The sequence below is a fragment of the Jaculus jaculus genome, chromosome 10 (genome assembly GCF_020740685.1).
Source record: "Jaculus jaculus isolate mJacJac1 chromosome 10, mJacJac1.mat.Y.cur, whole genome shotgun sequence".
NCBI lineage: Eukaryota > Metazoa > Chordata > Mammalia > Rodentia > Dipodidae > Jaculus > Jaculus jaculus.
The window spans coordinates 26,076,602-26,098,339 of record NC_059111.1 but is presented as its reverse complement, the minus strand read 5'-3'; the positions used below and the strand labels follow the sequence as shown (position 1 = coordinate 26,098,339).

Below are 21,738 nucleotides of genomic sequence, written 5' to 3'. Positions count from 1 at the left end.
TCCTCAGTAGAATAAAACAAAATTGCCTGTTTAAAGTACCTCCTCCTCTTCCTCATTCCAAGCGTGGAGGGACGGCCTAGGGAGTGTGGTTAAGGAAAAGAGATGGGGGGGGCCCGGGAGATGGGATGCGGGTGTGGAGTGGCCAAAGGGGCCCTTTCCACCGACACCTGCCTGGACAAGGGTGAGGACTCCCGATCCAACTGGCTGACCAAGGAGGAGTCTTTCCTACTTGAGTAAAGGAGACTGGGGCGGGCTGCGGGCTGGAGGAGCTCGGAGGCCCGCGCCGCCCCACCTCCAGGGGCGCCCGGCCCGCCCTCCGCCCCCAGGGCCGCCGCCTGGGCTGCCACCTCCGCGGGGCCCGGGACCAGAGCCGCGCCGCCGCCGCGATGTGGGCCGCGCTGCCGCTGCTCTGCGCCGGGGCCTGGCTGCTGGGCGCCCCCGCCTGCGCCGCGCCGACCGCGAGCTCCCGAGGTACGCGGGGCTGGGGAGGGGCGGGCGGGACGGCGCTGCCGAGGGGCGGCCGATCGATCGGGCCGTCGGGAGCGGAGGGAGCGCGGTGCTGCCGGAGAAGAAGCCCGCGGGCCCCCCGTTGCCCTCTCACCCCAGGCTGGGGCACCCAGGTTGATCTGTGCCTGACCGAGGCCCACGGGAACGGCCTTGCAGGTCTTCGTTCCTTGCACCAACTTCCAACAGCCACTGTCCATCCCTGGGACCCCCGGTGTGCTGGAGGCGAACCCCAGGACCCCCTCCTCGGGGTCAGGTCTCACACACACACACACACACACAGGACCCCCTCCTCGGGGTCAGGTCACACACACACACACACAGGAGGTCTCACACACACACGCACGCACACACACACACAGGACCCCCCTCCTCGGGGTCAGGTCTCACACGCACACACACACAGTACCCCCTCCTCGGGATCAGGTCTCACACACACACACACACACACACACACACAGTACCCCCTCCTCGGGGTCAGGTCTCACACGCACACACACACAGTACCCTCTCCTCGGGGTCAGGTCTCACACACACACACACACACACACACAGGACCCCCTCCTCGGGGTCAGGTCTCACACACACACACACACACACACACAGGACCCCCTCCTCGGGATCAGGTCACACACACACACACACAGGACCCCCTCCTCGGAGTCAGGTCTCACACACACACACACACGCACACAAAGGACCCCCTCCTCGGGATCAGGTCTCACGCGCACACACACACACAGTACCCCCTCCTCAGGGTCAGGTCTCACACACACACACACACACACACACACACACACACACAGTACCCCGTCGGGGTCAGGTCTCACACACACACACACAGGACCCCCTCCTCGGGATCAGGTCTCACACGCACGCACACACACACACACACACACACACACACACACACACACACACCCAGGTCAGGCCCGCTGTGACTCTAGCTTCCAGCTCTGATCCTGCAGCGCCTTACTCCCTCACTCCTTCCCTGCCTCTCCATTGCCCAGAACTCCAACCTCAGCTCCAATTTGACAAGACCAACTGTCCCCTGACCCTGGGGACAGCAGGTAAGAGTAGTATAGGACCAACCTGGAGGCAGGGCAACGATCATTGAGACAAATTCTTGGTCCCAGGCATTTATATCGATAAATACATATCCACCCCTAACCTTGCAATCCCGGAAGCTCTAGGTTAGCCCCCCCACCTAAGGGAGCTCGGCTGCCCCCAAGCTAGGGCTTTTCTTGATTTGGGCAGGCCGCCAACGTGGAAGAAGAATGACTCAGAGAAGGCGCCTTGACACTAAAGCAGGGCTTGGCAAAGTCCTGTAAGAGACCAGCTAGTAAATATTTTTTAGGTCTTTGGGGCCACTGATCTCTGTAGCAACTGCCTAACTCCGGCTATAGAACAAAAGCAGCCATGGTTACTGAATGAGTAAGTTCAGCATGATCTTGTTCTGATAAAGGTTTATTTATAGACGGTGAGTTTTGAATTTCAAATGATTTTCTGGTGCTCTTGTTCTTCCCCACCACCAGCCATGTAGAAATATTTTTTAAAAAGCCCCTGGGAGGTCACAGGAAAGCAGGAGGCAGCGGGCTGTGGTTTCCAGGCCCTACTGTGGCTCCTTCTCGGACTTGGCTGCACAGCACACTTCTTTTTCTTCTTTTCATATTTTTGGTGCCAGTTTCATGTAGCCCAGGCTGGCCTCCGAATCTCTAGTATGCAAGGACAACCTTAAAGTCCTGATTCTCAGGCTGGAGAGATAGATGGCTTAGCGGTTAAGCGCTTGCCTGTGAAGCCTAAGGACCCCGGTTCGAGGCTCGGTTCCCCAGGTCCCACGTTAGCCAGATGCACAAGGGGGCGCACGCATCTGGAGTTCGTTTGCAGAGGCTGGAAGCCCTGGCGCGCCCATTTTCTCTCTCTCTCCCTCCATCTGTCTTTCTCTGTGTCTGTTGCTCTCAAATAAATAAATATTTTTTTAAAAAAATTTAAAAATAATAATAATAATAATAATAAAGTTCTGATTCTCCTGCCTCCTCTGTAATGCTGGGATTACAGGCCTAAGCCACCATATCATGCCATCATAATTTTTAAAAATCATATTCTGCTTCAGGTTGCCCTGAGGTCATCTGGTCTTTTCTTCTTTTTCTGTCACTGACTTAACAATGAGAAGTCCCTGGGCTTTCACACCTCTTGTTTCAGGAAACCCCAGCCCCACCCCAGAGGCGTAGGTCAGGCCTCCTCCTGTAGATCCTGGTCCTGAGCTGAGCTCTTTTCTGGAGGCGTCAGCCGCAGCAGGGCCTGTAACCAGGATTTGGAATCTCCTGCCTCCCACTCAGGACCTGTGTTGGGGAAATAATGCATTTTCTTTCCAGAGAGCTAATGGCATGGCTTTGTAACGAGGTGCTGGGGGGAGGGGGGAAGGGCATGGTTAGGAAAGTCCTTGAATCCTAAGCCCTGGGTTCATTCATGCCTACTACTTTTTGGGGTGCTTTTTCTTTTTCTCGTTTTTTGGTATTTCGAGGTAGGGTCTCTAGCCAGGCTGACCTGGAATTCACAATGTAGTCTCAGGGCGGCCTTGAACTCATAGCAGTCCTCCTACCTCTGCCTCTGGAAGCCTGGGGTTAAAGGTGTGCACCACCTTGCCCAGCAGTGCCCTAGTTTTTTTTTTTTTTTTTTTGTTTTCTTTTTCTTTTTCAAGGTATGGTTTTACTCTAGCCCAGGCTGACCTGAAATTCACTGTGGACATCACTATTCAGGGTGGCCTCGGACTCACAGTGATCCTCCTACCCCTGCCTCCTGAGTGTTAGGATTAAAGGCGTGGCCACCACACCCAGCATTCTTGTCTATTTTTAAGCAAGGAATTGAATAAAATTAGACTGAGAAGGATAATTATTAACTTATGATATTTATTGAGAGAAGTACAGAACCAAGGAAATGAGAATGGATACACGTACATGGCTTGAGAGCCCATATGGTGGGTCTGGAAAAACCATGGAGAGGACAGGAAAGAGTTCAAAGAGCTCTTGCCACGTGAACAAATAACCCATACGGAAAGTAAGGGCTAGGGGGCTCTCCCCTCAGTTTGTCCCAGCTGGACCTGGGCCAAGCCGAGGGAAACTCACCAGCAGCTAGAGGTTCACAAATGGTCAGGCAGCTCAGAGACCTTGACCCCCTGGCAAATTTATTTATAACCTTATGCTGGTGGGTCCTACCTTCGGCTCAGGTGTGCCAGGGTAGAGGGTAGGATAGGTCTGGGCTAGGGGCTGTCTCAGGAAGAGCCTGGCCATGATGCCAAGTTCTGGGGTGTAAGCTTGACCAACCACAATGCTAGGTAGGAAAGGCTTCCCTCTCAAGGAGGGGCCCCGGGTCCAGGTCATTTGTGGGGAAAACAAGTCTAGGGAACTAGGTAAGAGATAAGCAATCAGATCATCCTTTGATCTCTAGCAAGTGCTGACTGCAAGGATAGGCCCAAAGACATTCCTGTTTCTTACTTTCAGGGGCCCAGTCACCCTAACTGCCTAAAAGAGCTACCTGACTGGGGGAGCTTGACTTCAAGAGCGGGGTGGGCCCCGCAGAGGGAGACACAAACACCACGCCGCAGCGGTCTTTGCTGTGCAGGCAGGTACAGAGCCCTGGTGTGTGACGGGAGAGGAGATACTCCAAGTGATCCGGGCCCTGGGGGTGTTCAGCAAAGCCAATTCCAGGCCCTTGGCTTGCCAAGGCTCCTTTTGGCGGGGCACGGTGACTCAGGCCTATAATCTCAACACTTAGGAGATGGAAGCCTTCCTGGATTTTATAGCCACACCCTGTCTAAAATAAAGAAGAAAAGAGGAAGAAGAAAGGGGAGGGGATATGGTGTATAATGGAGTTTCAAAGAAACTGGGGGGAGGGAGAGAATTACTATGGGATATTCTTTATAATCATGAAAGTTGTCAATTAAAAAAAAAAAGAGGGCTGGAGAGATGGCTTAGCGGTTAAGCGCTTGCCTGTGAAGCCTAAGGACCCCGGTTCGAGGCTCGGTTCCCCAGGTCCCACGTTAGCCAGATGCACAAGGGGGCGCACGCGTCTGGAGTTCGTTTGCAGAGGCTGGAAGCCCTGGCGCGCCCATTCTCTCTCTCTCCCTCTATCTGTCTTTCTCTCTGTGTCTGTCACTCTCAAATAAATAAATAAAAAATAAAAAAAAGAAAGGAGATATACTTCCACGACAGCTTTTAGTTTTTTAAATTGAGCAACCACTTTTCATAATGTACAATGTATTTGAAACATTGCAGTCAGTTGTACTCATAATTATTATGGTGATTATTCAATCCAGAATAAATGTTTATAACACTTAAGGAAAAAATAATTTAGATTGATGCTTTGTTGCTGAAAAAAGAAGAAGAAGAAGAAGAAGGAGGATGTAGGCTAGGGAGCTGGCTCAGTGTTAAACACACAGTATAAGATACAGCAAAGCTTGCTGACCTGGGTTTCATTCTCTAGTATCCACATAAAGCCAGATCCACAAAGTGGCACATGCATCTGGAGTGTGTTTGCAGTGACAAAAAGCCATGGCATACCCAAACTTCTTTTTTTCCTTTTTTCTCTCTCTCTTTCTCAGAAATAAGTAAATAAAATATGTCATTTTAAAAGGATGGGGGTGGGGCTGGAGGAATGGCTTAGCAGTTAAGACACTTGTCTGCAAAGCCAAAAGACTCAGGTTCAATTCCCCAGGACCAACGTAAGCCAGATGCACAAGGTGATGCATGCATCTGGAGTTCCATTGCAGTGGCTGAGGGCCCTGGTGAACCCATTTTCTCTCTCTCTCTCATAAATGAAATAACTTTTAAAAATATTTTTTAAAAAGTGAGAAGTGCCGGGCATGGTGGTACATGCCTTTAATCCCAGCACTCAGGAGGCAAAGGTAGGAGGATCGCTGTGAGTTCAAGGCCACCCTGAGACGACAAAGAGAATTCCAAGTCAGCTTGTGCTAGAGTGAGACCCTACCTCAAAAAAATAGTGAGAAGTGACAGAGGAGTGCTCAGCACTGAAATATCTCTATCATACCTTCCAAGGCTCAGGGTGCATTGCAGAAGAAGTGGCAGAAAGAATGTAAGAGCCAAAAGAAGGGTAGGACTCCATACAGAGTGCTCCTCCAGACACAAAATGGCCTGGATATCCATGACCTCACAGCGCCTGACACCACCTACCCAAGACCAGGAGGAAAAGGATGATGACATCAGAATAAAAGGGAGACTAGCTGGGCCTGGTGGTTTATGCCTTTAATTCCAGCACTTGGGAAGCAGAGGTAGGAGGATTGCTGTGAGTTCAAGGCCCCCCTGAGACTACAGAGTGAATTCCAGGTCAGCCTGAGCTAGAGTGAGCAAGGTAAAAACCAAAATAAATTAATTAATTGAAATTAAAATTAAAAAATAAATAAAGGATGTGGGCTGGAGAGGTGGCTTAGTGGTTAAGGTGCTTGCCTGTAATGCCTAGCAACCCAGGTTCAATTCCCTAATATCCATGTGAAGCCAGATGCACAAAGTGGTATATGCATCTGGAGTTCATTTGCAGTGGCTCGGGGCCCAGGAACACCCATCCTCCCCTTGCAAATAAATAAATAAAATATTTTTTGCCATTTTTTAAAAATTAAGTTTTGTTTTTTTTTATTAACAACTTCCATGATTGTAAGCAATGTCCCATGGTAATTCCCTCCCTCCCCCCACTTTCCCCTTTGAAACTCCATTTTCCATCGTATCCCCTCCCCATCTCAATCAGTCTCTCTTTTATTTTGATGTCATCTTTTCCTCCTATTATGATGGTCTTGTGTAGGTAGTGTTGGACACTGTGAAGTCATGGATATCCAGGCCATTTTGAGTCTGGAGGAGAACGTTGTAAGGAGTCCTACCCTTCCTTTGGCTCTTACATTGTTTCTGCCACCTCTTCTGCAATGGACCCTGAGCCTTGGAAGGTGTGACAGAGATATTGCAGTGCTGAGCACTCCTGTCACTTCTTTCTAGTACCATGATGCCTTCTGAGTCATCCCAAGGTTACTGCCATCTAAAAAGAGAAGGTTCTCAACCAAAAATGAGAGTAGCATTAATATATGGGTATGAACATTAAGAGAAGTGCTTACTGGGCAGTAAATAAAATATTTTTTAAAAGATGTAACTGTGAGGTGGTCAATTATAAGTGTGTTCCCTTGGGCTACAATGCTGTGAGATGGATTGATGGGAGTTCAAGGAGAACAAGAAACTGAAATTTAGGGCTGGAGATATGGCTTAGTGGTTAAGGGGCTTGACTGTGAAGCCTAAGGACCCAGGTTCAATTCCCCAAGAACCATGTAAGCAAGATGTACAAGGTGACACATGCATCTGGAGTTTGTTTGCAGTGGCTAGAAGCCCTGGCATGCCCATTCTCTTTATCTGCCTCTTTCTTCTTTCTCTCTCTCTCTCTCTCTTTCTCTCTCTTTTGCCAATAAATTAATAAATAAAATATTTGGCTTAGTGGTTAAGTAGCTTGCCTATGTAGCCCAAAGGACCCAGGTTCAATTGTCCAGATGCACAAGGTGGCAAATGGGTCTGGAGTTCATTTGCAGTAGCTGGAGGCCCTGGCATGCTCATACTCTCCCCCTTCTCTCCCTCTCTCTAATAAATAAGTAAATAAAAATTATAGTACTATTTAAATTCCATTGGTTAGCTTTAAAAGAACAATGTAGAGCTGGGCGTGGTGGCACACGCCTTTAATCCCAGCACTCAGGAGGCAGAGGTAGGAGGATTGCCATGAGTTCGAGGCCACCCTGAGTGAGACTCCATAGTGAATTCCAGGTCAGCCTGAGTTAGAGTGAGACCCTACCTTGAAGAAAAAAAAAAAAGAATGATGTAGATTTTATTTTTTAACGCTTTTATTTATGTATTTAAGAGAGATCTGGGAGTGGTGGTGCACGCCTTTAATCCCAGCACTTGAGAGGCAGAGGTAGGAGGAGTGCTGTGAGTTCGAGGCTACCCTGAGACTATATAGTGAATTCCAGATCATCCTGAGCTAGAGTGAGACCCTACCTCAAAAAAAAAAAAAAAAAAAAGAGGAGAGAGAGAGTATGGGCACACCAGGGCCTCTTGCCACTGCACACAAACTCCAGATGCATGTCCACGTTATGTGCCTGGCTTTATGTGGGTGCTGGGGAATCAAACCCAAGCAAATAGGTTTTGTAAGCAAGCACCTTTAACCACTGAACCATCACTCCATCTAGATAAGTAATGTGGTGGAGACCATAGAGATTGCAGAAGTTAAAATATTTGTGTCATTTCTCATGGTGGCACACACCTGTTACCCCAGTTCTCAGGATGCAAGACAGGAGAATTCTGAGTTCAAGCCTAGCCTGGACTATACAGCAATATCCTTTGCTAAAGAATACAAAAATTTCCTAGCTGTGCCCTTTGAGAAAACATTTGCTGACCCTTGGGGCCCATGGTTTTTTGTTGTTGTTGTTTAATTTTTAGTTTAAGAGAGAGAGTGAAAGAGACAGAGAGAAAATTGACACACCTGGGCCTCAGCCATTGCAATTGAACTCCAAATGCTTGCACCACCTTGTAGGCATGTGCAACCTTGCGTTTGCCTCACCTTTTCTGCGTCTGGCTCATGTGGGTTCTGGAGAGTCAAAACTGGCTTCTTAGGCTTCTCAGGCAAGTGCCTTAACTGCTAAGCCATCCCTCCATGTCACACATAAGTTTTTTTTTTTAATTTTTATTTATTTATTTGAGAGAGACAGACACAGAGAGAAAGACAGAGAGAGAGAGAGAGAATGGGCGTGCCAGGGCTTCCAGCCACTGCAAACGAACTCCAGACGCGTGCGCCCCCTTGTGCATCTGGCTAACGTGGGACCTGGGGAACCGAGCCTCGAACCAGGGTCCTTAGGCTTCACAGGCAAGCACTTAACCGCTAAGCCATCTCTCCAGCCCACACATAAGTTTTTAATTAACTTCTTAGTGAACTATAATATCATAAGTACCCCAGTCATTATGAGTTTCAATGAACTTTCACAGTTGAAATATTCTCAGGAAACCTGCACCCCATGAAACAAGAGACAATACCCCAAAGCTCCAAAAATTTCTTCTGCTCACTGAGGTTAGCCACTTAGTTTCTAACACACAGACTAAATGTGTATCAGGAGAGCAGGGTGTGGTGGCGCACGCCTACTACATAGTGAATTCCAGGTCAGCCTGAGCTAGAGTGAGATCCTACCTCAGGGCGGGGGTGGGGGAGAGTATTATCAGGAGGCCTTAGCACTTGAAGGTGCTTGCTTGCAAGCCTGCCAGCCCAAGTTCAATTCCCCAACATCTATGTAAAGCCTAACACAAGGTCATACAAGAATCGGTCATCCCAGAACTCATATCAATGGGAGGTAGAGCTCCCAGAAGCCCACAGTGGCAAAACAAAAGAGACAGTGTCTCAAAAAGAAAGTGGAAGGATTCTCTCTCTGTGTGTCTGCCTCTTTCTCTCTGTCTCTCTTAAGTTAATTAATTAAGTAATTAAAAAAGAAGGTAGGAGAGGACAAACACGCTGAAGCTGTCCTCTGACACGTATGCCCATCCACACACATTAAAAAATAAATAAATAAACGGGGCTGGAGGGATGGTTTAGCAGATAAGGGATTTACTTGCAAAGCCAAAGGACCCAGGTTCAATTCACCAGGACCTACACTAGCCAGATGCACAAGGGGCACATGCATCTGGAGTTCATTTGCTTCGCTTACAGGCCCTGGTGTGCCCATTCTCTGTCTCTGTTTCTCTCTCTTCTCTCTCTCCTTACAAATAAATAAATAAAAATTAGGAAATAGAAGGAAAGAAAGAGGCAGAGAGAGTGGGAAGAGACAATGAGCACACCAGGGCCTCTAGCTACTGACAAACTGCAGCTACATGCACTGTCTTGTGCATCTGGCTTTACATGGGTACTAGAGAATCGAACCTGGGTCCTTTGTTTTTGCCAGCAAGCACCTTAACCGCTAAGCCATCTCTCCAACCCATAATTTAGTTTTCTAAATGCAAATCAGTTCTAAAATTTCCTACTTGGCTTTAGTGTCAACATTACCATGAAGTACCCAGGCCTAATTTTCTTTTTCTTTTCTTTTGTCTATACAGAGAAGTTTCACTTCAAGTCATGGATGACACAGGTCAGTGCCCAGCTTCTCTTTTCTGAAAAGTTTTTCATTTCACAATGTTTCCTGTTAGTAAACTAAACTGTACCAGATTTGAGACCAAAGAGGGATTTTCCAACCTCGCCCTACCCTGCGTCTTTCCAGACTAATCAGCCAAACGCTGGGAAAGATACAGTTAAGAAAACTCCTTCCAGGGACTGGAGAGATGGCTCGGCAGTCAAAGGCTCTTGCTTTCAAAGCCCAATGGCCTGGGTTCAATTCTCCAGTACCCACATAAAGCCAGATGCACTACGTGGCAATGTGTCTGGAGTTCATATGTAGTAGCAAGAGGCCCTGGCACACCCACACTCTAGCTCTCTCTGCCTGCCTGTTTTTCTCTATCTCTGTGTCTTTCTCTCAAATAAATAAACACACAAAAAAGAAAAAAAAAAAAAAGCTCCTTCCAAACTGTGGTGTCACTGACGAGCCTGTCTAGAATTCACTTCCATATTTCGTATTTGAACCACCTAGCTGCAAGATCAGTCGATAAACCCAGCACATGCAATTTTGAAAAGTGGTGAGGTTTGCCAAGGACTTGACTTGGGAATCAACCATGCTGGCCACAGGGACCTGCCCTTGGTAGGTCTTGTCACCAGGACTTCTAAACGCTTGGCCAGTTTTCAGGTAGTTTCATGGTCTTCACTCTGGCCAGCGGACAGAGTCCCGGGGCAGAAAGAAACCGTTCGGCACGTGAGCTCCTTCCTGGTTCACACTCGCTGCCGCTGTGCTCTGTTGCAGCATCAGAAGACGTACAGCTCGCAGGAGTACCATCGCAGGCTGCAGGTGTTCGCCCGCAACTTGAGGAAGATCAACGCCCACAATGAGAGGAACCACACGTTTAAAAGTACTGTGGGGACAGGACACCCTTCCTCCGGGCTTGTCTGTCACAGGAGGGCTGGACCATCTCTGATCTGGAGAGGACTCAGCACCCCTGGCTGTTGACAGGGTTCACTTGGGGCTCATGGGTATCTGAGGCTGTCTGCTCTTGGCTGACCTCCGTTTGTGGCCCTCGCTGTCATCCTCCATGTAGCGCAGGGGCGTAAATTTAGAATAGTGCTGATATGCTGAGAATCAAAACAATTCTAGAAAAACCTTGGCCCCATCCCTGCCAACAGAGATAGGGCTCGGGTGCCAAGTTCTGTCTGTATTGCTGTGGGGCAGTGCCTCCTAGAGCGGTTCCTAGAACATGTGCTTCAGCCCGATTAGCAACACTAGAAACACACATACCCGCCAGGCACAGTGACGCACGCCTTCAATCCCAGCACTTGGGAGGCAGAGGTAGGAGGATCGTCATGAGTTCAAAGCCAGCCTGGGACTACAGAGTGAATTCCAGGTCAGCCTGGGCTAGAGTGAGACTCTACCTGAAAAAAAAAAAAAAGAAAGAAGGAAGGAATAAAGGAAGGAAGGAAAGGAGGGAAGAAGGAAGGAAAGAAAGAAAGGGGGAAAAGAAGGAAGGAAGGAAAGAAAAAGCAGCACACACATCCAGCTTAGCTCCTGAGGACTGTGACACCTAAGTTTGGACCCTGGGCACCAAGCAGGAACCAGAAGAAACTGAAGTTTGCGTCTCATTTCTGCCTAGCATTAGCGTGTGACCTTGGGGCTGGGGGTTGACGTGGGTCGTAAGTGGAGATGACAGTGCTGTCCTCACTGGGCTACTGTGAAAACTTAACGTGGCGCAGATGGGATGGGTCTTTGCCTGGGTGTCCATCAGACTCGCAGTGAGACTCTGGAACAGTGGGTGTCCATGCCCCACCCTAGACCAGCTGTTTTGGTCAGCATCTCTGGGGTGCCCCCATCTGCTAACAAGCTCCCCAGCCAGTCCTGAGGCACAGGGTTAGGGTGACTTTGTCATACTGAATCATACTAAGTTTAACATTTTATGGTGTCATGGCCCTAAATAGAACACAGGTGAATAAGGAGGATTTTTTTTTTTTTCTTCTGTTGCTTGATTCACTAAACTCTATTTCATTGGAGTGTTTGTTTTTGTTTTCCCTTCTCTTTTTCAGTGGCATTGAACCAGTTTTCAGACATGAGCTTCGATGAAATAAAACACAAATACCTTTGGTCACTGCCACAGGTAGGTTTAAACCAATCAATCAGGATCTTTCCACTCAATCCTTTGCAACAAGCTCTGTGCCTGCTGCTTCCAGTGAGGCTCAGTTCCCCCCAGGACAGTGTCCCTCAATTCTTTGAGGGCACAGTTATCAACCCAGCAACCGCTCTGGCCTTAGCAACATGACTCCAACCCATCATGTAGAATTACCAGGTAAAACACAGATGCCCTATTAAAATTAAATTTCAGATAAATTTTGTTGCTGTTTTTGAGGCAGAGTCTCACTCTAGCCTGGGCTAACCTAGAACTCACTCTGTAGCCCCAGGTTGGCCTCGAACTCACAGCAAGCCTCCTAACCTGGCCTCCAGAGTGCTGGGATTAAAGGTGTACACAACCATGCCCGGCTCAGATAAACTTGTTTTATGATGTGCGATGGTGACGTATAATGTGTACACGTGTGTGTATAGATGCACATGCCTCTGGCACATATGTCAGAGGCCAGAGGATGATGTGGGTGTTCTCTATCTCCCCTCTGCTTGTTCCTTGAGGGGAAGTCTTTCATTGAAGCTGGAACTATGATTTTTGGTCAGACTGGATGACCAGTGAGCTCCAGTGATTCTCCTGTCTCCACCCCACCCAGGACTGGGACTACAGGCAGTTATGTCCATGCCCATATTTTTACATGGGTGCTGGGAATCAAACTGAGGCCTTCTTGCTTATGCAACAACCACTCTTACTGGTTCAACCATCTCCTCAACCCCAAACCTTTCTTCCTTTATTTATTTATTTATTAGTTTTTCGAGGTAGGGTCTCACTTTGGTTCAGGCTGACCTGGAATTCACTATGTAGTCTCAGGGTGTCCTCGAACTCTCGGTAATCCTCCTACCTCTACCTCCTGAGTGCTGGGATTAAAGGCGTACGCCACCACGCCCGGCTTCTTTTTATTTTTAGCCTCAGTCTCACTGTTTAGTTATTGCACATTGCACACAGCTCCATGCTGCTGGGATGAACTTCCAAAGCAGATACAGTTTATGGGAGGATTGAGATTTATTTATTTCAGGCTTGCAGATCCAGGGGAAGCTCCAGGATGGCAAGAGTCTGGCCCCCTTTCACAGGTACACACAGAGGAAAAGCCGCCAGCAGCCAGCCACTACCACAAACAAGCAAGCGCAAAACCAACAGCAAAACAGCAGGGACCCAGGAAGAGCTCAAGTGCTCTGCGAGCCTTAGGCTGGAATTCAGCTCCGTCCTCAGTAATACCTTAGGGCTGGACCCCAGGATGTCCCCACAGTAACACCTCCTCCAGCCAGGCAGCTGAAGACAAGCTTTTTTTCTTCAAAGATTTATTTACTTTTTATTAGAGACAGAGAGGAAGAGAGAGAGGGAAAATGGGCACACTAGGACCTTTAGCCACCGCAAATGAACTCCAGGCACATGTGCCACCATGTGCATCAGCCTTATTTGGGACCTAGAGACTTGAACCTGGGTCCTTAGGCTTCACAGGTGAGCACCTTAACCACTAAGCCGTCTCTCCAGCCCGAGACAAGCTTTTTTTTTAAAAAAAAAATATTTTATTTATTTATTTGAAAGAGAAAGAGGCAGAGAGAGAGGGGGATAGAGAATGGGCATGCCAGGGCCTCTAGCCACTGCAAACGAACTCCAGATGCATGCACCACCCTGTGTATCTGGCTTACGTGGGTCCTGGAAAATCAAACCAGGATCATTTGGCTTCTCAGGCAAATGCTTTAACTGCTAAGCCATCTCTCCAGCCCAGCTTTATTTTTTATTTGTTTATTTTAGAGAAAGCTAGAGAAAGAGACACAGAGAGAGAATTGGCACACCAGGTCCTCAGCCACTGCAACCAAACTCCCAACACTTGCGCCACCTAGTGTGCATGTGCGACCTTGCACTTGCCTCACCTTTGTGCATCTGGCTTAGGTGGGCTCTTGAGAGAGCTCGAGCATGGGTCCTTAGGCTTCACAGGCAAGCGCCTTAACAGCCAAGCCATCTCTCCAGCCTAAGACAAACTTAAAAGAAAAAAAAAAAAAAACACCGATGTATTGGGGGGCATACATTTAAACTATCGCAGCAGCCAAGGCAACCTTGAATTCCTAGTCTCTTCTGCTGACCCATTCCCTACTGCAGTCCACTCTCGAAGTGGACCGCATGAAAAACAAGGTTAAGGTTACTTTCCTGGAAACTTGGTGTGATGTATGAAATCAGATGTCCCCCCAACCCATAAACTCGTGTGTTCCAAATGCTTGCTTCCCAGCTGATGGCAGCCTGGGAGGTAGAGCCTTGCTGGAGAAGGTGTCTCACAGAGGCGGGACTTTGACGTTTATTAACCCCTAGCTTGCCAGGGCTAGTTCTGCTCACTGTCCTGCTGCTGGCGTCCACCCGTTGCGGCAGATGCCCAGCTTCCTCCCTGCCATGGTCTCCCCCCACCCCCCACCCCCACCGCCATCATGAAGCTTCCCCTGGCGACCATAAGTCAAAATAAAAGCTCTCCTCCCATCAGCTGCTTTTGGTCGATGCTTTATCCCAGCAATGAGCTTGTAACTGCAACACTTGGCTTTCCACTGAAACTCTCCATGAGAAACATGTTTTCTCATGAAAGTCGTCTGGTGCAAGAAGTCAAGTGGCATGCTGAGGGCAGGGCTCAGCAGTTAAAGGCACTTGCCTGTAAAGCCTGCTGACCTGGCTTCAATTCCCCAGCACCCCACGTAAAGCTAGATGCAAAAAGTGGCACATGAACCTGGAGTTTGTTTGCAAGGGTAAGAGGCCCTGGCGTAAACACACACACACACACACACACACACACACACACACAAATAAACGGTCCAGTGGCAGACTCCACGTCTCCCCAGACATGCACCAGCACACCCAGCTTCCCATTCCATGATCCATTGTAATTGCATTTGGAAAGCCAGACAGGGATTTTTTTTTTTTTTTCCTTGAAACTAATGCGTTTGCTTTTTTCAGAATTGCTCAGCCACCAGAAGTAACTACCTTCGAGGTACTGGCCCCTACCCAAGCTCCGTAGACTGGCGGAAGAAAGGAAATTTCGTTTCACCAGTGAAAAATCAGGTATGTGTGGCAATCCCCAACGCTTCCTCACCGCCCACTTCCTCAGACTACGTACAAGACGGGAAATTCAGAGGAACCACAGAACCCTTGCAAGCATTTCCTCTCCCCCACTTCTTCCTCGTGGTCTATCCAACTGTCTTCTGCCAGGGCCATCGTTGCTCAGGGTGATGACAAGGTCCCTCTATTGAAGGCCTCAAGTGGACTCTCCACCCCCACTCAAAGCACACAGCCTAAAATTCCCCCACGCTTTCCAGGTCTGGCCCGCAGAGTCACCCCAAACACATCCCCTCAGCCTGTCTAACTAGACACGGGGACCCCTCCCCTACCTGCCACCCATCTCCTCCCGCCCTGCACTTGCTCACCAAGGCATCAGTCTACAGTCCCTCCCCTGGCTGTCTATTTTCCTTGGGTTATCCAGGTGGTCAGTGAACAGAACCAAGCCCAGCCTTTCCCACATACCCACCCTGGACATAGTAGAGGTAGCTTCTGCGGGGGCCCAGGGCCCTCTGAGCGTGCTGCCCGTCCCCCACTTGCTGGGAGGTCTTGGCATACACTCTGCTCTGCAGACTGGCCCCCCATGCTGTTATTCCACTGCCTGCTGTGTGGCCCCCTCCCTTGTAGTAGAGGCACAGTGACCCCTCCTTAGAAAGAGACCAACTCCTCATTCCATGAGAAACAAGCTGGTTTTTTGTTTTTTTTTTTCATAAAATGTGGCTTTTCACTGAGACTCTCCGTGACAAACGCTTTATTCTTATTTATTTATTTTTTGTTTTGTTTTTTGAGGTAGGGTCTCACTCTAGCCCAGGCCGACCTGGAATTCACTCTGTATTCTCAGGATAGCCTCGAACTCAGGGTGATCTTCCTACCTCTGCCTCCCGAGTGCTGGGATTAAAGGTGAATGCCACCACGCCCAGTGACAAACATGTTTTTATTATTTTTTTATTAACAACTTCCATTATTATAAGCAATATCCCATGGTAATGCTCTCCCTCCCCCCACTTTCCCCTTTGAAACTCCATTCTCCATCATATCCCCTCCCCCTCTCAATCAGTGTCTCTTTTATTTTGATGTCATCATCTTTTCCTCCTCTTATGAAGGTCTTGTGTAGGTAGTGTCAGGCACTGTGAGGTCATGGATATCCAGGCCATTTTGTATCTGGGGGAGCACGTTGTAAGGAGTCCTACCTTTCCTTTGGCTCTTACATTCTTTCCGCCACCTCTTCTGCAATGGACCCTGAGCCTTGAAAGGTGTGACAGAGATATATTGCAGTGCTGAGCACTCCTGTCACTTCTTTCTAGTACCATGATGCCTTCTGAGTCATCCCAAGGTCACTGCCATCTGAAAAGAGAAGGTTCTCTTTTCAGTCATGTGGCACAAAAAAGTCAAGTGACCCAGCTCCACGTCTCCCAGGCTCTCCACATTCCTGGCTTGCCAGGTGAACGGGATGTGCAAAGCAGCCCCTGGGAACAAACTAGTATCCACTCTGAGCAGAGGTGGGGGGTGCGGTAGAGGAAAGCCTGCCGTCACCCCCTTCAGGCAAAGGCAGTGTGTAGCCCTCTGAGACTCTCACCACAGTCAAAGCCTGCAAGCCTGTGCCTGCTCACCATTGGCACACCAGGTCCTCTTAGTAACAACTGCCAGGCCACCAGCCACAACTAAGCCCCTGGAGTGGGAACAACCACTGCTGTCCGGGGTGGCGTGGCATCTTATGGTGACCACTCTGTGGTTACAGACAGTAACCATAACACCCAACATTAGTTCAGAAGTCCCCTTGGGTGTGTGTCTTTTTTTTTCCCAGGGGGACTGGGAGGTTCAAGGTAGAATCTCGTTCTAGCCCAGGCTGACCTGGAATTCACTATGGAGTCTCAGGGTGGCCTTGAACTCTCAGCAGTCCTCCTACCTCTGCCTCCCGAGTGCTGGGATTAAAAGCATGCACCACCACACCCAGACTCTTTTTTTTTTTTAATATTTTTATCTATTTATTTTCAAGCAGAGAGAGACAGACACAGATAAAAGAGAGAGAGACCTCTGTGCCAGGGCCTCCGACCACTGCAAATGAATTCAAGATGCATGCACCACTTTGTGCATCTGGCTTTACATGGGTGCTGGGGAACCAAGCTCACGTTGTTAGGCTGAGCCATCTCTCCAGCCCCAGAGTGTGGAAATGGCATGCTCAAGAGAAGCAAATGACAGGGGACTCAAAACTAGGTCTCTGCCAAAGATGATGTCACACTCCTTTAATCCCAGCACCAGGAGGCTGAAGCAAGAGGATCTCAAGTTTAAGGCCACCCTGCTGGACATGGTGGCGCACACCTTTAACCCAAGCACTCGGGAGGCCAAGGTGGGAGGATTGCCATGAGTTCACTGTCACCCTGAGACTACACAGTGGGTTCCAGGTCAGCCTGGGATAGAACAACACCCTACCTCAAAAAACTACAAAAAAAAAAAAAAAAAAAAAAAGCAAGTCTCTGTCCAAGTCATGTGTGGTTATGACCAAGCTTGTCCCTTGGACCTTCTTGATGTCTCTTTCACCAGGTCTTCCTTCCCTGCAGGGAATGATTCAAGAGAAAGAGACTAGGGGGAGGTTGGCCTATGAGTGGGAGGAAGGAGTTTAAGAAACATTTCAGAAGTGAGATGTGGAAGACAAAATAAGCAGAGGGACGGAAAGACAAAGCTGACCCAAGAGAAGACTTAAAACATCGGTAAACAGCTGGGCGTGGTGGCTCACGCCTTTAATCCCAACACTCGGGAGGCAGAGGTAGGAGGATTGCTGTGAGTTCGAGGCCACCCTGAGACTACATAGTGAATTCCAGGTCATCCTGGGCTAGAGTGAGATGCTACCTTGAGAAAAAACAAAGAAGGAAGGAAGGAGAAAGGAAAGGAAGAAAGAAACCCAGACTGGGAGTCTACCAGTGCTCGTCAGAACTGATGCCCCCTCAAGCCTCAGTTGCCACATCTGTCACATGGTGGGGAGGATGCCTGCCTCCTGGAACGAGTGTGGCTTGGCACGGACAAACCGGAAGCAGGGTTTTGTAAAGGGCAAAGACATTCAGGGACCAGAGTTCCCACACTGGTGAATGGGAAAACAGCAAGAGGGGCTGCGTTACGATAGTCCCGTCACTGACTCCCTCCCTGTGTGGCTCCTCTAGGGAGCCTGTGGCAGCTGCTGGACTTTCTCCACCACCGGAGCCCTGGAGTCTGCTGTGGCCATCGCCAGCGGGAAGATGCTGTCTTTGGTAAGAAGCAGGCTGTGGGTCACCTCTTCCAGAGGTCCCCTCACTCCACTCCCAGAAATGGGCTTTCAGGCTCCCTTGGGGCTTTGGTCAACAGTACTGTTTCCCCTGGGTCTTACTGTCCCAGCCTTGTGGACATGTAGCATGGGAATCTCAACGGATGGTTTCCCCTGCAAGAATGGTGGCTTACTGAGGGACTGACCCAAGGTCTTCCTCCTGGGTAGACGTGGGTGTCCTCAGTTCCTGAGACTTGAGATCGGGCTTTGAGAGCCCAGGAGGGCTCAAGGCAACAGATCCTGCCTGGAGGAGTTGTGGGCCCCTTCCCACACTGGCTTGGGTATCTTCTTGGAGCGGAGAGCCAGGGCCTGTGTGTCTATCCCCTGAGCCCTGAGTGAGGGGGTGATACCTGCCGGGGGGGGGGGCTGTCCCACTGTGTGAGGAAGAGGGTGAGGAGGACCACATGAGTCAGGGTTGAGAAAAGGCAAGGCGGGCACCTGACATGATCCATACTGTGGGCACTCCTATGGGATTGGGTGCTCAGTACACACAGAGCCCACTCATGCCCCTCAGCTGCCTGATTGCCTGCCAGGTAGCTCTGGAGGCCCTCTCAACATGTGCCAGTTGCTGGCCCTCTGGAGCATAGGGAGATAGCCCCGCCCTTGGGGGAGGATATTTTTTTTTCTTTTCTTTTTTCTTTTTCTTTTTTTTTTTTTTTTTTTGCTTTTTATTCTGTTTTATTTTGCTTTACTAAGGATTGACAAGCTGAGCAAGTGTTCTTCAACTGAGATCCGCTCCTAACCCAAGGAACACTGTATCTTTGCCTGACTGGAAACTTACCACCCTTGATTAACCCTTCAGAATAAACTTTAAGCTGCAGTTGACACTGAACACGGCAGCAACGCATTAGCCATCTAAATGCTTCCTGAGCTGAGCTTTGCCTCTGGCACTTGAGATCTGGAGGTGGGGCCGGCAAGGACACACATACTTTGTAGCCTTTGCGTGATTAAGTAGGTCTGGGGTGTGTTGGATGATTCTATCTATCCAGCACTCAGCCCTTTCCTCCAGCCCTTGGTGGAGTTTGTTTTTTTTTCTTCTCAATTTTTATTAACATTTTCCATGATTATAAAAAATATCTCATGGTAATACCCTCTCTCCCCCCACTTTCCCCTTTGAAATTCCATTCTCTATCATATCCCCTCCCCATGGGGGGGTGGATTTTTTAAAAATATTTTTATTTATTTACAAGCAGAAAGAGAGAGAATGGTGAGCCAGGGCTTCCAGCCACTGCAAACGAGGTCCAGATGCATGTGCCACTTTGTGCATCTGGCTTTACACAGGTATTGAGGAATTGAACCTGGGTAGGTTGGCTTTGCAGTCACATGTTGAGCCCCTGCTCCCTTGGGGGATTTTTAATTTTGGTCATTTCCACCCAGTGTTAATCAGACCACGAATGTGGATAAGCCACAGGGCTTGTGCCTCACGCTAAAGCCTGCGTGGTCTGCCCACTGGCTTTGTGTTTCTTCCTGTAGGCCGAGCAGCAGCTGGTAGACTGTGCCCAGAACTTCAACAACCATGGCTGCCAAGGGTATGTGCCAAAGTAGAAGAGCCCAGACCCCTCCCCGCCTCCCACCCGTCTCTGCGGTCGCTACCCCAGCTGCCTCCCTGAGTGAAAGCAAAGTCGTGTCAGTCAGAGGCCGGGGCCCAGGGCTGCCCGGTTCTGAAATGCACCATCTTTCCAAGGGGTCGCCCAGTTCTGCCCTGAGCCTGGTCACCCTTGCCAGCCACCGAGGCCTCTGAGCCAGTGGCCAAAAGAATTGTTGATAAAGGGGCAAACACATCGGTCACCAAACCCAGATGCACACACAGATCGCTGACTGGCCCTTAGACAAGTTCTCTGTCTGTTAGAGGGAAGGGCTGCGGGAGTGACATCATGTGCGCGGGTGACACTCCTGAGCCATGCCCACAGCAGGTGGCTAGAAACCTGCTCCCGTCTCCGCAGCGACTCTGCCCTTCCCCGTTCTCCACATGGTCTGTGCTCTGAGGCTGTTTCCACACACATCATAGGCATAAAGTCCCTGGGGGGAGAGGGTCACCCTAGTGCATGACACCCCCCTTGCTCCTCCTCCATGGAGCCTGCACCACGCACTAAACAGCAGGCCCAGCCAGAGAGCCATGCTCCAGCCCCAGCCTGTCCGTGTGAGGGTGAGACCCCAGCCGGCCCCAGAGCCACCAGCACGCCCAGTCGCCCCTCACTGTCTGGCCCTTAACTCCTGGCAACTTCACACCACCCCTAGCAAGAGGCTGACTGACTCTTGGCTGTGCCCAAGGCCCACCATTTCTCCAGAAGTTTCCTTTGGTTCAGGACAACACTTCCATGCCAGCTCCCACCAAGCCACCCCGTGGGTCCAGACACAGGCGATCCAGTGCCCAGCAGAACTGCCAGGGCAGGTGGGCCCTGCCCAGTATGTCAGAGGAGGCCAGGTGGTGACCCGGGCTGTGGGGAGAAGGACGAAGGTGGAAGAGGATGGGGACTGCTGGGCATGGGCGGGAGGCTGTTCAGTCTCGAGGTAGGATGCCACAGAAAAAGATACATTTTTGGCCGGGCGTGGTGGCGCACACCTTTAATCCCAGCACTTGGGGGGCAGAGGTAGGAGGATCGCCATGAGTTCGAGGCCACCCTGAGACACCATAGTGAATTCCAGGTCAGCCTGGGCTAGAGTGAGACCCTACCTCGAAAAAACAAAAAAAGAAAAAAAGAAAAAGATACGTTTTTGGAACCGGAGCCTGAGTTCAGCTTTGTGGCCTGGGCACCTAAAGTCCCCCGAGGGTCCCCATAAAGCATCGCCCCTCCCTTATGGTGTGGCCCATCTCTTTGAACCTATCACCTGGGGCTCCTGGGAGAGGTCAGGCTGTATGTCCATGGTGCACCCACCCACCCACAGGGCTGTGTGGTATACATGGCAGCGTGGTGACCATGGTTCTCTTAGTCTCAGGGGCTGCTGGCTCCTCCTGAAGGGCCTCGCCTACCACGTCTTTGACCCTTGGAGGCGCATGTGACCCGCCAGATGAGTTTACTGAGCACGATCCCAAGACTGGGGATACACAGCTGGCCTCTCTGAGGTCTCTGTGCACACCCCCCCCCCACACACACACACCCCTCAAGGCCCCAGTAAGCCAGGCAAGGGCAAACATCACGCAGACCCCATCACTGAGGCCCCACTCCCGTCTCCAGGCCCAGGTGGGTTGATTTGTACACGCTTTTTGCAGAGGTCTTCCCAGCCAGGCCTTCGAGTATATCCTGTACAACAAAGGCATCATGGGAGAAGACGCCTACCCCTACCGGGGAAAGGTAACGCTGGCTGGCTGCAGCGCGGCCTCCGCCCTTCTCCACTCCGGCCACCCTCCTCGCTTGCAGTCCTGCTCCCCATGCTGCTGGAGCTCAGAATGCATACTCCTCATGGTCTTCCTCCTCTGCTTGCCCGAGCCCTCTGCCCTCACCAGCGGCCTCTTGTGACCCCCACCTCTGTGGCATTATCTGTCTCTCCTGAGTGTCCCCCTGCTCCAGGACCCTCTCACCTCAACCCAGCCTGCCCTGAGCCTTCCTGGCTCCAGTGATCCGCCCCCAGGCAAGAGCTTGGCCTCTCTTCGTTGGCAGACACTGAGCTGGCCTCTCTGGCCAGCCGTGCCCA

The 21,738-nt window shown here is 50.2% G+C and overlaps 1 protein-coding gene across 1 annotated transcript in view; it reads left to right on the top strand.

Moving 5' to 3' along the window:
* The first annotated feature begins 386 nt into the window (after window positions 1-386).
* Window positions 387-21,738, top strand: part of Ctsh (cathepsin H) — a 31,907-nt gene continuing 10,555 nt past the window's right edge. Inside the window, exons 1-8 of the mRNA XM_045160999.1 lie at window positions 387-471; window positions 9,621-9,652; window positions 10,415-10,520; window positions 11,683-11,753; window positions 14,712-14,816; window positions 17,966-18,052; window positions 19,579-19,634; window positions 21,317-21,398. Coding sequence (XP_045016934.1) covers window positions 387-471; window positions 9,621-9,652; window positions 10,415-10,520; window positions 11,683-11,753; window positions 14,712-14,816; window positions 17,966-18,052; window positions 19,579-19,634; window positions 21,317-21,398 — 624 coding nt within the window. The remainder of the gene's footprint in view (window positions 472-9,620; window positions 9,653-10,414; window positions 10,521-11,682; window positions 11,754-14,711; window positions 14,817-17,965; window positions 18,053-19,578; window positions 19,635-21,316; window positions 21,399-21,738) is intronic.